At 44.5% G+C, this 15954-nt stretch overlaps 1 protein-coding gene across 1 annotated transcript in view; it reads left to right on the top strand.

Moving 5' to 3' along the window:
- The window catches only part of LOC5507865 (pecanex-like protein 1), a gene marked incomplete in the record, with an annotated part of 30576 nt that extends 14847 nt beyond the window's left edge, over nt 1–15729 (top strand). The window contains 22 exon segments of the mRNA XM_048729965.1: nt 60–92; nt 274–442; nt 912–1022; nt 1322–1413; nt 1782–1885; nt 2497–2593; nt 4663–4755; nt 6475–6625; nt 6948–7083; nt 7512–7689; nt 8049–8157; nt 8413–8542; nt 8820–8878; nt 9009–9224; nt 9416–9475; nt 9983–10176; nt 10639–10869; nt 12065–12168; nt 12317–12464; nt 12931–13082; nt 13824–13902; nt 14094–15729. Coding sequence (XP_048585922.1) covers nt 60–92; nt 274–442; nt 912–1022; nt 1322–1413; nt 1782–1885; nt 2497–2593; nt 4663–4755; nt 6475–6625; nt 6948–7083; nt 7512–7689; nt 8049–8157; nt 8413–8542; nt 8820–8878; nt 9009–9224; nt 9416–9475; nt 9983–10176; nt 10639–10869; nt 12065–12168; nt 12317–12464; nt 12931–13082; nt 13824–13902; nt 14094–14999 — 3552 coding nt within the window.
- Nucleotides 15730–15954: the final 225 nt, after the last annotated feature.

Below are 15954 nucleotides of genomic sequence, written 5' to 3'. Positions count from 1 at the left end.
GATGGCTGTTATAGTATTGGGCTAGACACTGATAATGATTATAATCTTTTTTTTCTCAGAGCGTTCAACCAGACGCCGCGTCTCCAACGCATGTAAGCCTTCTATATTTAGAGGAGTATTCTCGTGTTTCATAGGGCCATAATTACATCGTAGTGTTCAACTGACCGGTGTTCTAACTAGTTGTTATCCCTTGTGTGTCATAGGGCCATAATCACATCGCAGTGTTCAACCGGCCGGTGTACTTACTAGTTGTTATCTCCTTGTGTTTTATAGGGTCATAACCACATCGTAGTGTTCAGCCGACCGGTGTACTTCTGTGTACTGTCTGTGGTGATTCTTATCCTGGACCAGGCGTCCCGTCACCCCATCAAGTGCCTCTCGCTGTACGGGTTACCACTCTGCACCAACTTCATCATGACCTACACTAGGGACTTCCTGATAGGTGAGTTATGTGGCTCTCCCTCCTTCCCTCCCTCCAACCCCCCCCCCCCCCCCTGATAGGAGACTCACGTAAACCCCCGGCCTATTCTAAGGGACGGATCATTAGAGAAGTGAAGGGAAAGGGGGGGGGGTAAGGTGGGGAGGTTTCAGTCGTGCGTGATTTTTTTTTTGCTTTTTTTGTCTCCAAGACGTGCATGATTTTTTTTCATCGTTGTATGCATTTTTTTCTGTCTGATTTGGGCTGCATGTATTTTTTCAGGCTTTTCATCGTGTGTGAAGTTTTTTTGCTCCTTACCCACCCCCCTCCCCCCTTCACTTTCCTAATGGGGCGTCCCTAATAAATTTTAGATTAAAATATAAAGAAATGTTAATTCATTGATAACGGTTTATAACGTTTTTGTTCAGGTTTTATTCTGGGTTTCCCGGTGATTAGTGTTTTACTGATAACAGTTTATAACGTTTTTGTTCAGGTTTTATTCTGGGTTTCCCGGTGATTTTTCTTTTCGGGCTTCTCCCTCAAGTAAACACCTTCGCTATGTACATCCTAGAGCAGCTTGACATGCACGTGTTCGGCGGAAATGGTGAGTGACACGCACGTGTTCAGTTAGTTACATGTACGTGTTCAGCTAGTGACATGCACGCGTTCAGCTAGTAAGATGCACGTGTTAATTGGTGACATGCATGTGTTCGTGGTCTCAATAATGGAGCCCTTTTTAGCCCCCCTTGCCTTTATCGCACTTTGTGACTGTGAATTCGAATCGAACATAAAGCTATCTCGGAATTTGGTCCCTACTATGCCACTTTTTACTTACTCGGACAGTGATGAAGCCTCCCGTGCTCTTATTCATTATAACTGTGACTGACTTTGCTTGTTTTCTAGCTATGACTAATCTGAAGGGTGCCGTCGTGAGTTTCCTGCGGAGTATCATAGCTACGGCTCTGCTCTATGGCTTCTGTTACCTCGCCCTTACGGTATTAGTTCAGCACGTTGTGTATTCTGTGAAAAAACAAAATCTACCTTAGTTTTGTGAGGCTTTTATAAGTTCAAACGCCTCTGTTTTTGTGCATTTTTTATTTGCATATTTATGGAATGTGTTGTGTTACCATTGAGTGAGACGTGTTTTCCAGCGTACAGTTGAGGAAGGTTTTTTTAGTTATCTAGTTTTTCTTGGTGTATTTTCAGAGTAAGCAATGCGTGCTGTCCACGTGACCGTATGTCCTTTTCTGAGTAAACTAGGCTCGTAGCACGTGCTGTTCACGTGATCGCGTGTTTCTGTGGCTCTGAGTAAGCAAGGCTTGTAGTGCATGCTGTTCACGTGATCGCGTTTGTCTTATTTCAGAGTAAGCAAGGCTCGCAGCACGTGCTGTTCTCGGTGTTCAGCGGTCTTCTTGTGGCCGTGTCATACCACCTCAGCCGAACCGCCACGGATCCCACTGTCTTCGCGTAAGTCATCAAGTGATGACCTAGTAACAACACTTGCACCGTCCTGCATTGCTATATATCGTAGCCTTTCAAGGAAGGGTCACCAAGGGATAACCTAGTAACAACACTTGCACCGTCCTGCATTGCTATCGTAGCCTTTCAAGGGAAGGTCATCAAGGGATAACCTAGTAACAACACTTGCATCGTCAAATATTTCTATCGTACCTTCTTTTGGTTGACCACTAGGCATAGGAGGCACCTTGTAGCTCTATAAAACATGGTGTGAAAAAAGCAAAACTTTGTTGAAACAACGAACAATGAACAAACTGGACAATGCTACTAGGTGCACCCAACAATGCATGCGCTGTTGTTGCCCAAATCATGTTTTATTAGTAATTTTCTCTACTAGCTTACTTCAGCTACTAAGCTTAATTGCAATTGGTGTACAGGAACAACTCGAGATAGAAAACAAGTCTTCTATATTCCAACAATAGAGTGTACCTGCATCCAGTTTTTATGTCATTCTTCCAACTTACACAATGTATCTTCATGTAAGACGTCCGCCTTTTGCTAGAAACAGTGTGCACATCTCAACATATAGCTATTGCCAAATAAGTCTTTGTTTCCACCAGATCACTGTTCACCTCGTCGTGCACAAAAGACAAGAACTCATACACGCCGGAGGCGGACTTTGTCGATCCTTTGCCTGAAAAGCTGAAGAAGACAGTGGTAGGTACCCTCTCCCCCCACCCCACCCTTTCTCACCCCCTGGCAATGTAGGAGAAGAAGTAATAGGTGTTTCGTCCAAACCCAGTTCGTCCACAAGCAGAGTCGTTACGTCCTCAAGTAGAGTCGTCTCGTCCTCAAGTAGAGTCGTCTCGTCCTCAAGTAGAGTAGTTTTGTCCTCAAGTAGAGTCGTTTCGTACACAAGTAGAGTCGTTTCGTCCACAATTACTGTCATTTCATCCTCAAGTAGATTCGTTTCGTCCTCAAGTAGAGTCGTTTCGTCCTCAATTACTGTCATTTCGTCGTCAAGTAGATTCGTTTCGTCCTCAAGTAGAGTCGTTTCGTCCTCAAGTAGAGTCGTTTCGTCCTCAATTACTGTCGTTTCGTCCTCAAGTAGAGTCGTTTCGTCCTCAAGTAAAGTCGTTTCGTCCTCAAGTAAAGTCGTTTTGTCATCAATTACTGTCGTTTCGTCCTCAAGTAGAGTCGTTTCGTCCTCAAGTAGAGTCGTTTCGTTCTCAAGTAATGTCGTTTCGTCCTCAAGTAGAGTCGTTTCGTCCTCAAATAGAGTCGTCTTGTCCACACATTTTTTTTTACAAATCTGGACCCTTGTAGCATAAGTGTTTAAAGTATGCGTTGTGTCAGTTTTTCTAGTTCTTGAGATATGTGCACAGCCTTTTTGATACTCTTTGGCTATTCAACATGAAAGCCTCTACCAACGAGAGATCGGAACAAAACTTGACTTTATTCTTTCACTACACCACAAAGCCCTAACCTACAGGGAATTAATCCATGAAATATATACACTTATATGTGTGCTATTCCATTAACACGTCTAGGGTTAGTGATTAATTTGACGCGGTATGGGTACTCTTTTATTGTCAAATCGCACAGAAATAACTAGAGATCCAACTCAAACAAGTGCAGCTTAATTATTTTCACTTTTTCGTGATGTATATTAGCGATGGCAGAGAGTAGGGCGGAAAGTAAGCAGCCTCATGATTCCTGCGCTGTCATAGAATAAATATCATGTGCACTTTGCTCATAATTTGTCATCGCAGCCATTATATGAAGCCTAAAGGATAGCTAAGCTTTAGATCTAAGCCAATAAGTGCTTTGATAAACAGGACATGCACCAGGCCCAATGTCGGAAAGGCTTTACATTTACATATGCGTGAAATACACCTTTTGCTTTTTATTACCGAGAAATACGCAGTCATTTTAGCTAAAATTACAAACATTTGCGCCGATGTACTGTCATTTAAGGGAAAGTCAAATCATTTGAACTAAAAGGAAATACATTAACGAACTTTACATAATTGAGTGCACACAATTACATTTTCTTAACATTCCATTACACTATTCGACAACCAGGGATCAAAAATATATTTTCATTTGCGCGTTGATACATAACAATAGCACAAACAAAATATCAATAATACAAGAACTCGCAATCAATAGAGTGAACGAAATATTCGTTAACATTTTTATTACAGCAAGTGCAAACAAAAGTATTTTGTGAAAGTCATTTGCGTGCTTCTTACAAACATTAGCGCCTCCGTACAAACAATAAGCCTTTTATGGCAAATAATATCCTAAAATACTTATTCATTTACTTCTCGTTTATTTGTGCTCTAATAATGCACATACATGCAAAATTAATGATACTAGCACTCAAAAATTAATATTCGATCATTTCGCCGTTAACCTGGGCCCAAATACAGAAACAAAAATGTTACCGCCCTACAGTCCGAAATGAACAACAGGGATGAAGCAAGGAACAGAGGAGTACCATTAGGTATTTATCGCACAAATTTGTTGCTGAAAGCGCTTCAACGAAACATCAACACCATCAAACAGCCAAAATGTTCCAAATGGTATAGGTTCATGCAAACCTATCGACCACGCTGCCTCAACGGCGAAATGATCGAAGGGTGAAAAGCAAAAGGTGTAGTACCAAGTGGTATACATAACAAAGGATTGCCTCAATCAAAGCTCAACTGTTTAGTGGTAAATGCTACAGGAACTAATGATGTTTAAAGCAGATAGCTATGTCATGATGTTTGTTTTTGCAGGTAAAGCGCCTCCAGAATGACCTCGTCTGCTGCAGCTTTATCGTGGTGTTTGTGTTTGCCATCCATGTCAGCACTGTGTTCACCACATTACAGGTACATGTTAACCACGCCCTTTATCGTCCTAACCACGCCCTATTTAGCACCCTACCCACAACACCCTATATAGCATCCTCCCCACCACGCCCTATTTAGCACCATACCCCATCACGCCCTATTTAGCATCCTCCCCACCACGCCCTATTTAGCACCATACCCCATCACGCCCTATTTAGCATCCTCCTCACCACGCCCTATTTAGCACCATGCCCCATCACGCCCATAATCATAACCTGATAGGTATGGTATAACTACTCTATGCTAACCCTGAATCCTTTTTCAAGCCCTATGTAAGCTATGCCCTGACTACTGTATGCCAACCCCGTATTCCAGCCCTATTTAACTTATGTCCTGTATGCCCTCTACCTTGTACTGTTCTATGCTAACCTCGTCCCTCTGTGTAAGCTATGCCCTGTATGATGTAACTACTCTATGCTAACCCCATCTCTGTGTTCCAGCCCTATGTAAGCTATGCCCTGACTACTCTATGCTAACCCCATCTCTGTGTTCCATCCCTATGTAAGCTATGCCCTGACTAGTCTATGCTAACCCCATCTCTGTGTTCCAGCCCTATGTAAGCTATGCCCTGACTAGTCTATGCTAACCCCATCTCTGTGTTCCAGCCCTATGTAAGCTATGCCCTGACTACTCTATGCTAACTCCATCTCTGTGTTCCATCCCTATGTAAGCTATGCCCTGACTAGTCTATGCTAACCCCATCTCTGTGTTCCAGCCCTATGTAAGCTATGCCCTGACTAGTCTATGCTAACCCCATCTCTGTGTTCCAGCCCTATGTAAGCTATGCCCTGACTAGTCTATGCTAACCCCATCTCTGTGTTCCAGCCCTATGTAAGCTACGCCCTGACTAGTCTATGCTAACCCCATCTCTGTGTTCCAGCCCTATGTAAGCTATGCCCTGACTACTCTATGCTAACCCCATCTCTGTGTTCCATCCCTATGTAAGCTATGCCCTGACTAGTCTATGCTAACCCCATCTCTGTGTTCCAGCCCTATGTAAGCTATGCCCTGACTAGTCTATGCTAACCCCATCTCTGTGTTCCAGCCCTATGTAAGCTATGCCCTGACTAGTCTATGCTAACCCCATCTCTGTGTTCCAGCCCTATGTAAGCTACGCCCTGACTAGTCTATGCTAACCCCATCTCTGTGTTCCAGCCCTATGTAAGCTATGCCCTGACTAGTCTATGCTAACCCCATCTCTGTGTTCCAGCCCTATGTGAGCTATGCCCTGAATAGTCTATGCTAACCCCATCTCTGTGTTCCAGCCCTATGTAAGCTATGCGCTGACTAGTCTATGCTAACCCCATCTCTGTGTTCCAGCCCTATGTAAGCTATGCCATGACTAGTCTATGCTAACCCCATCTCTGTGTTCCAGCCCTATGTAAGCTATGCCGTGACTAGTCTATGCTAACCCCATCTCTGTGTTCCAGACCTATGTAAGCTATTCCCTGACTAGTCTATGCTAACCCCATCTCTGTGTTCCAGCCCTATGTAAGCTATGCCCTGACTGCTAACCCCATCTCTGTGTTCCAGCCCTATGTAAGCTATTTCCTGACTAGTCTATGCTAACCCCATCTCTGTGTTCCAGCCCTGTGTAAGCTATGCCCTGACTAGTCTATGCTAACCCCATCTCTGTGTTCCAGCCCTATGTAAGCTATGCCCTGACTAGTCTATGCTAACCCCATCTCTGTGTTCCAGCCCTATGTAAGCTATGCGCTCTATGGTCTCGCTGGGTTTGTGGGCTTCATCAATCACTACCTATGGCCCCAAATGCGGAAGCCGCTGCCCTGGCTCTGTTTCGCAAACCCTTTCTTCAGGAGTCGTGAATATAACCAGTTTGAAGTTAGAGGTGAGACTAGTAAATGTAACACCGAATTAATCAATTTTACGTTGATTCACCGGTCAAGTGTATTTACATTTTTGCCCATTTTCAACCCAAACAAATAAGATGAGTACCGTTCGCTAATGAAATCATTTTGAACGAGAATGCTCGAAACAATATTTAAAAATATGAATGGCAACCTAAATCCGTCATTAGACCCTGGTCCAACAAATAACCCGCTTTTAGTTGTTAAGAATATTTTCTTTTGTTTAGAGGGCTAGAACCATGTCTAACCCATCCCTTAAATGAGTTCTGGTTGCTAGAACTTCCCCTTTAATGTCGTTTGCAGATGCGGCAAAGATTATGCGCTTTGAGAAAGCACAGGTGTGGCTGAGCTGCTTTGAGCGCAACATCGTGTACCCAGCCGTGTTCATGAGCGCACTCACCCGATACGCCATGCCCCTGGTAGACAAGTTTGGCGTACTGTAAGTACATAGAGGCTGTCCCGTGTTGAGTGTGATATCCCCTCTGTTCCAGCGTTGGACCGCTATTGTAGCCTGCTAGCCGGCTCTCATTCGGGGTTATTCGGAAATGTTTTGTTCTCGAATATTGGGGCCACAGTATTCACTATATTCGAAATCAAAACATTTTCGAATAAACCCGAATAAGCCGACTAGCAGGCTACCGCTATTGGTGTTTATGATTGTTATTCTGTTTCATAATGCGTCTAATTGCCCCCTCTGTTCCAGTGTGGGGCTGCTGTTGGTGTGACTTGTGTATCTGTGTCGCAGTACGCTCTTGTCTAATCTCTGTTTCTTGTTGAGCTCTTGCTCTACAAAGGGCCACCACCTGTTTAGTGCGTCTGGTTGTGTCTCTGTTTCGTAATGTGTCTGATTGTCCCCATCTATTCCAGTGTGGCACCTCTATTGGTGTGTATAATTGGGCTCAAGCTGATCCGGACCGCGTTTTCGGACCCCTCTCGCCAGCATGTTGTGCTTGTTTGGACGCTGCTGTTCTTCAACTTCGACTACGGCGCCAGCTCTGAGACTTTTCTCATTGACTACTTTTTTATGTCGATTGTCATCACCAAGGTAGAGTAGAACAACGGCGCGTAGTAAATTCAAGGTAGATACTTAAACGTGGCCCTTTCAGTATAGCGAGAAGCCGAGCTTATTAAAACAACTGGTCCCTAAGACAAATTCTCAAATTACGGTATCTCTTTGAAGATCGTAGCTCAAGCAAATCCGTACCCCAAAAGGTGTGAACTTTACATCCTTTGTCTCATCTCATTTGTGAACCGAGCATGTGCAAGTGCAATGGGCTATCGCCCGCCCACCGCCATTCACGCAACTTTATCTTTTGTCGATATCTTGGTGAGAATGGTGAATATAAATCTTTATCTAACCTTTTAGCATAGGATAGCTAAAACCTTGTTCGTGTTTGTTGTCAGGTTGTCGAGCTAATTCTCAAGATTCGTTTCATCATCACGTACATCGCACCGTGGCAGATCACATGGGGATCCGCCTTTCATGCCTTCGCTCAACCATTTAGCGTCCCTCGTATCCTTTATACAGTACCGCGAGTTTATTTGTTTTTTGTTTGTTTGTTTGTTTGTTTGTCTATTAGGGTTTGAGTTATGGTTATGAATTACATCTGTGGAATTATTTTACCCCGGCTTTGCATATTTCCTAGATGCTTGTGGTAGCTGTGCTTTTTTCAGTTTTGATATGCTACGAAAGACGAATAACCGTGAAAAAAAGGAAATTTAAAAAAAAAAAAGAAATGTCTGATATTTTCCTTGACAGGGCCTCTAGATTCCGCCATGTTGTTTTTCCAAGCTATTGTGTCATCGTTCTTCTCTGCGCCGTTAAATCCCCTTTTAGGCAGCGCCATTTTCATCACGTCCTACGTCCGCCCCGTCAAGTTTTGGGAAAAGGACTACAAGTAAGCGAATATTAATCTTCCTCTGTTGCTTTATACCGTTTCTTATTAAAGAGTTGAATAATCAATCAAGAAAGCAAGAAAAGAGGGAAGGAAGGAAGGATTATTAAATTATTCAATCAACCTTTTTTAGGATAACACTGGATATCTAGGGGGGAAATGATACTTCCGACCCTCTAAAACTCACAATACACAAAACAATTGTGAAAACAAAATGTGTGTATACTATTATAATCGTAATTTTATGTTGATAATCGTCATTGTGGCTGTTTGCTTTCAGCACAAGTCGTGTGGATCACTCAAATACTAGGCTGTCATCACAACTGGACAGAAATCCAGGTAGGGGCTGAGATATTAGGGTCAGTGGAAGACCTTGGGGTGCCCACAAATACCACTGGCTCTGTGTGCTTGGATATGGCCCTGTTCTTTACTTCTCTACAGTATCTGACCAAGCGCTATTTCCCCTCAGGCTCAGATGACAATAATTTGAACTCGATCTTCTACGAGCACCTGACACGCTCCTTGCAGCACTCCCTGTGCGGGGACCTGATGTTGGGCCGGTGGGGACCCGTCACCACTGGCGACTGTTTCGTACTCGCCTCCGATAACTTGAACGCCCTCGTGCATATCATCGAGGTCGGCAACGGACTTGTCACCTTTCAGCTACGAGGACTAGAGTTCAGGGGTAAGACTTCAGTTTATTATATCAACATCAGTGTCTAAAGACTACAGTTTATTATATCAACAGCAGTGCTGAAGACTACAGTTTGTTATATCAACAGCAGTGTCTAAAGACTACAATTTATTATATCACCAGCAGTGACTGAAGACTACAGTTTATGACTATGTTTTCAACTTTTTTCGAATTGCCTCCAGGCACCTACTGCCAGCAGCGAGAGGTTGAAGCCATCACTGAGGGTGTAGAAGACGACAATGGTACGTTAAGGATGCCATGTTATCAGGCTTGTTATTTGTTACCTATCCATACAACGTTCTTTCCCCGTATGTTAAGTGCTAAAAATGACTTTACTAAGAATGTGATCGCTTATGGTGTACCGAAGGCTCTTGGGTGAAAAGCGTAATCTGACTGAGAAAGTAACGCGCGCCTTGCATACCGGGAGCTTTGAGTACCGAGTATGTCCTCGAAAATCCAGGAATTCTGTTGTATCGTTGCGCAGCAGTATGACTCTCATATTGTTTAGTTATCGCTCTGTTCCTCTATGGTGTAATCTCATATAATGGTTGCCCATCTTTACACCTCAGAGCTTTTTAACAACTTTTCTGAGTATTTACCCACTTCATGTACAGGTTGCGCAGCAGTATCATTCTCACGTTGTTAGGTTTAAGCGCTGTTTCTCTATGGTGTAATGTCATATAAGGTTATCCATCAATATTGCTCTCACATTGTTTAGTTTGAGCGCTATCGTATAATCCTATCGACAGGTTGCTGTTGTTGTGAGCCTGGCCACATCCCCAACATGTTGTCCCTGAACATGGCGTTCGGTCAGCGCTGGCTGGCGTGGCAGACCACTTCCACCAAGTACGTGATTGAGGGTTACAGCATCAGCGATAACAGCGCCGCTTCCATGCTACAGGTCTTTGACCTCAGAAAGATCCTAGTCACATACTACGTTAAGGTGGGTCATCTCGTCTACTTGAGATTTACTCGGACCTTTTGTCCCTTTTTCCGTCCCGCCATTGTCAACGCCGCAATATTACCACAATCTCACTGTATAAACCTTATAGCCTGTAAATGATATGAGTTTTTTTAGATCATTAGATTGCCTCTGTGTTGGGTAGAACTCGAAAATATATATTATACTCTGCAAGCTTATACCAGATGGTCCTTAGCAAGACAAGTTTTACGGTTTGGTCTCGTGACCGATTTATTACCATTTCATTGAATGATAGCATCGTTTGATAGTATGTTACCTGGTTACCTGCAAAAGTTCTTTTTTAAGCCACTTTCCCCGCGGCAATGAACGGGGAATATGAGATTGATGAAAGAGGAGTTTTTAATGTAATACTTGGATCTCGTCCTTAAAATTGTATCCCCAACTGGTGAGACTTAGCGTGTTGTTGCCTCTGTTTTACCACAGTCGGTGATATTCTATGCCGTGCGTTCACCCAAGCTGGAATCTTGGCTGTCAAATGACGTGATTATTGAGCAACTGGTGCATATGCATGACCCGGGCTATGTGGACGTGGACCCATGTCTCTATCACAACATCGACGAGGACTATGACCTGCACTTGGGCGGGATCTCTCGATCGAGCTTCATGGGCTGCTACCTGGGCTGGATCCAGCACTGCGTGTCTAGACGCTCAGAGGTGAGTACCTGCTCCAGATATTCTTGGTCGCGTATGGGTGAGGGCTTGCTCCAGATATTCAGGGTCGCTTATTCCTAACGCTAAGAGGTGAGTACCTGCTCCAGATATTCTAGGTCGCTTATTTCGGACGCTCAGAGTACTTGCTCCAGATATGTCGCTCATTCCTGGTGCTTAGGGGTAAGGACCTGCTCCAGATATTCTAGGTCGCTCATTCCTGGCGGTAATGGTTTTAACTTAAAAGTATTGCTCCAGATATTCTATGTCGCTCATTCCTGGCGCTTAGGGGTAAGTACCTGCCCCAGATATTCTTTGTCGCTCATTCCTGGCGGTAATGGTTAAGTACTTGCTCCAGATATTTTATCGCTCATTCCTGGCGCTAAGGGGTGATTGCTTGCTCCAGAAGTTCTAGGTCGCTTATTACTGGCCCTAATGGGTAAGTACGTGTTACAGATATTCTATATCGCTTTTTCCTGGTACTAAGAGTTGAGTACCTGCTCAAGATATTCTATGTCGCTTATTCCTGGTGCTAAGAGGTGAGTACTTGCTACAGATATTCTATCGCTTATTCTTTGTGCTTAGGGGTAAGTACTTGCTACAGATAATCTATGTCGCTTATTGTTGGCGCTAATGTGTAAGTTCTTGCTCCAGATATTCTATGTCGCTTATTCCTGATGCTTATGGGTAAGTACTCGCTCCAGATATTCTAGGTCGCTTATTTATGACGCTAAGAAGTGAATACCTGCTCCAGATATTCTATGTGGCTTATTTCTGGCGCTAATGTGTAAGTTCTTGCTCCATATATATTCTATATCGCTTATTCCTGGTGCTTATGGGTAAGTAACCGCTCCAGATATTCTGTCGCTTATTCCTTGTGCTTATGGGTGAGTGCTTGCTCCAGATAATCTATGTCACTTATTTCTGGTGCTTAGGGGTAGGTACTCGCTCCAGATATTCTATGTGGCTTATTGTTGGCGCTAATGTGTAAGTACTTGCTCCAGATATATTCTATGTCGCTCATTCCTGGTGCTTATGGGTAAGTAATCGCTCCAGATATTTTAGGTCATTTATTCCTGGAACATTAGACAGGGTTTTACTAGCTCCGCCAGTTACAATCGTTGTGTCAGCTTTTATCAGCTTTTGCTTCTCTTTACGGCTCTATTTGCCTCAATCTAACAGTGACCACTTTTGGTTTTAGCCCGTAGACTGCAGTCGCGACTCTATGTTGGTCACCCTGTGTTTTTCGCTTTGTCTGCTTGCCCGGCGGGCCCTGGGCACAGCTTCGCATCATCAAACAGCCAGGTCAGTAATTAGAACTCAAGGCACAACTAGGAGTTCATAAACCATACATTTTTGTTCTTGTTACTATCTACACATAGTTCTCTTAAAATCAATACCCCATAGTATACGGTAGTACGATTGAGATCTAAATCGACTTTGCCCCTCCTAGCCTGGAGTCGTTTCTGTATGGCCTTCACGCACTATTCAAGGGCGATTTCCGCATTACGTCACAGAAGGACGAGTGGGTGTTTGCTGATGTGGATTTTCTAAGAAAAGTTGTTGCTCCCGGAGTGCGCATGTCTCTGAAATTGCATCAGGTCAGCTGTTATTGAAGCGATTAAAGGTTATTGAGATAATTCACTAGAAGAATTAGAGCAGTCATTAGCCAAAAAACGTGTACCAAAATAATTTCCATTATTTTAAATCAATCCTCAGTCAACTCGTGCTATAGAAAACAGCTTTCCTTCAAGGAAGTATCATCCCTATTGTCCTTAGTTGATCGAAAAGGCGCGTACCCAGGATTGGCAGAGGGAGGTGCGCAGTCATAGGTATCATATAGAAAAAGCATAGTACTTAAAGGTTTCTTAATAAGGAATGACCCACTTTTTGGCCGCGAGAGATGGTGCGTTTGCACCCTGTACACCCCTCTGTGTATGCGCGAGACTTTTCATTTATTATTGTCGTTTTATTTAGGCTTATCTTGATATCAAATGATATCAAACAGTGTGATTGCTCCCCTAAGGTGATACTGATATTTTTACTGTCAACATTGTTATTGTTCAGGATCATTTCTCCTCCATGGACGACTATGACGACCACGCAGCCATGTACGACGCCATCGTCAACCACGAGAACAACATGGTCATCTCACACGAGGGGGACCCAGCATGGCGGCAGGCCGTCCTAGCTAACACCCCCTCCCTACTAGCGCTCAGGTGAGCCATGGTCCTAAACTATTAGCACGCAACAGATCGTCCTAGCTAACACCCCCTCCCTACTAGCGCTCAGGTGAGCCATGGTCCTATAACTATTAGCAAGCGACAGGAGGTACTACCTAACACCATCTTGGTACAAGCGCTCATGTAAGCCATGTTCCTATCAGAATTAGCACGCAACAGGCCGTCCTAGCTAACACCCCCTCCCTACTAGCGCTCATGTGAGCCATGGTCCTGTAACTATTAGCAAGCGACAGGAGGTACTACCTAACACCATCTCGGTACAAGCGCTCATGTAAGCCATGTTCCTATCAGAATTAGCACGCAACAGGCCGTCCTAGCTAACACCCCCTCCCTACTAGCGCTCAGGTGAGCCATGGTCCTATAACTATTAGAAGCGACAGGAGGTACTACCTAACACCATCTCGGTACAAGCGCTCGTGTAAGCCATGTTCCTATCAGAATTAGCACACAACAGGCCGTCCTAGCTAACACTCCCTCCCTACTAGCGCTCAGGTAAGCCATGTTCCTATCAGAATTGGCGCGCAACAGGCCGTCCTAGCTAACATCCCCTCCCTATTAGCGCTCAGGTAAGCCATATTTCTACCATTGTTAGCGCACGGCGAACCGTCCTAGTCTAGCACCCAAACGACCTAAGCTCCCAGGAAGTGTTGACTAGTAAATACCCCTCAGAATTGAAAAAGGTATTCAAAATAATATCCACGTGATGGCTGGTTTCAGGCACGTGTTTGACGATGGTGCTGATGAGTACAAGATAATAATGCTGAACAAGCGCTACCTCAGCTTCAGGGTGATCAAGGTGAGCGTAATTTAGTTATCAGACAGTTACACAGTTACAGAGATAGACAAATAGATAGATAGAGAGACAGACAGACAGTCAGACAGATGGACGGACGGACATAAAGGCAGGCAAACAGACAGACAGAAAATTTCATATAATTTTAACAAAAACAATTATGTGTATTTCATATTTGATGATTTTCTTCATAGGTAAACCGTGAGTGTGTGCGCGGCCTTTGGGCGGGGCAACTTCAGGAGCTCATCTTCCTGCGGAACCGTAATCCTGAACGTGGCTCAATACAAAACGCCAAGCAAGCGCTGCGGAACATCATCAACTCGTCATGTGACCAGCCCATAGGCTACCCTATCTACGTGTCCCCACTCAGCACTTCTTACGCGGACAGCAACCCACAGCTAACCAGCATCGTGGGAGGACCCCTCAGCTTCAACGGCATCGGTGGCTTTACACGCAAACTCTGGACTCGTCTGCGCCTGCGATGCGGGGCGACATGTCACAGCGGTGGCGAACCATCGGACGACATCGCTCCAGACCTCTCTACCGGGTCCACAGCGTACCCAGAACGTTACAGTTTTCGCGCGGATGGCTCTATTCGTTCCAGCTCATACAGGTCTAGTTTTTCTAGAGGGCCTCGGTCCTCGCTTGCGACAGGCCCGATTGGGATACGGACGAGCCTTCGGGCGACAACGGGGACGCACATTTCGAAGCGTCCAAGCGCCACCGCCAGCCTACCCCAGCCCCACAGCGCTAGTGTGACCACACCCACGTTGACTATAGGAAGTCTACCGGAGGAGCCTCACGGCAGACTCGTACAGCTCATAGACACAGGGCAAGTATACGATAGCATCAACCTCTGCCGACCTATCGACGTGCAGTGGCCATCGGAACAGATGCGCATAAAAGGTGGAGAGAAATTCTGGAAGGACTGGCATCCCGAGGAGGGGATGGTAGGGGTAGTCGTACACCGATGGCTACCTAACCACCCTGACCCCGCGCGCAGAAGTCACGTGAACAGAACTATATTGCTTGTCAAGATCGAGGATCATTACGTACCTGTAGCAGAGTCAGGTGTGAGTGATGTCTCGTGCGAGGTCTAAACAGATCGATGATCACTCCGGTGGTCGAGTCAGGTGTGAGTGATGTCTCGTACGAGGTCTAAACAGGTCGATAATCACTCGGTGGCCGAGTCAGGGATGTCTGCACAGATGGACGATCACTCGGTCGTTAAGTCGGTAGTTTTCCGTGCGAGGTCTAAAGAGATCAATAATCATTCGGTTGCAAAGTTAGGGCTGTCTGCACAGATTGATGATCGTAGAAATCGGTGGTCAGTAATTCTCGTGCAACTTTTAAACATATCGATAATCATTCGGTGGAAAAATTGGATGTAACTGCCTAATGTACTACGGGTATTATGTAAATTGATTAAATATTGGCGCAAAGAAATGTGTTGGCGCAAAGAAATATTGAATTGACATGCATAACGAGAAGCCAATATAATTGAGTGGCTTGTCTCTGCAAGCTACATGAGTTCTATCAACCGTTGAGTATCAAATTTATAAGGCTTGGAGCTGGTCTCTGGCCGATTAATCAAGCAAACATTTCCCTTGAATAAAAACTGTTTCTACTCCTAAGAGAGCTGTTTTCATTTCAGTCTTCTGCTTTTTGTGTTGATTGCACTAGCTAAAAAATCGTATCGAAAAGTCTCAGTGGAGAAAAAACTTGGCATTGAATAGTAGATTCCTGGGGCAAGTTGTATTTACTTGTGGTTTGTCTGTTGAAAGCGTAGAAATGTTAGACAATAAAAAATAATAAAGAATTTGCAATGTGTTGTGTTAGTCAAATGTCATATCATCTTATCTCTACCCTGGAACCGACAGATACCAATCGTCACTCCACTCGGCATTTATTTGTCGTGTCTTCGTATGCTCGGCGGTGTAAGACCTTTCTACGATTTTAGGCCGAAAAAGGGTGGGGCGACAATCTTCTCGTCAGGGGGGGAGGGGGGGCAAATAAACAGAAGCATTTTAGAAAACTGGGGGCGCAGCAATACTT

This window comes from Nematostella vectensis, chromosome 7, assembly GCF_932526225.1.
Source record: "Nematostella vectensis chromosome 7, jaNemVect1.1, whole genome shotgun sequence".
Lineage (NCBI taxonomy): Eukaryota > Metazoa > Cnidaria > Anthozoa > Actiniaria > Edwardsiidae > Nematostella > Nematostella vectensis.
The sequence above is the reverse complement of the archived record's forward strand: the minus strand, read 5'-3'. Positions and strand labels throughout refer to the sequence as shown.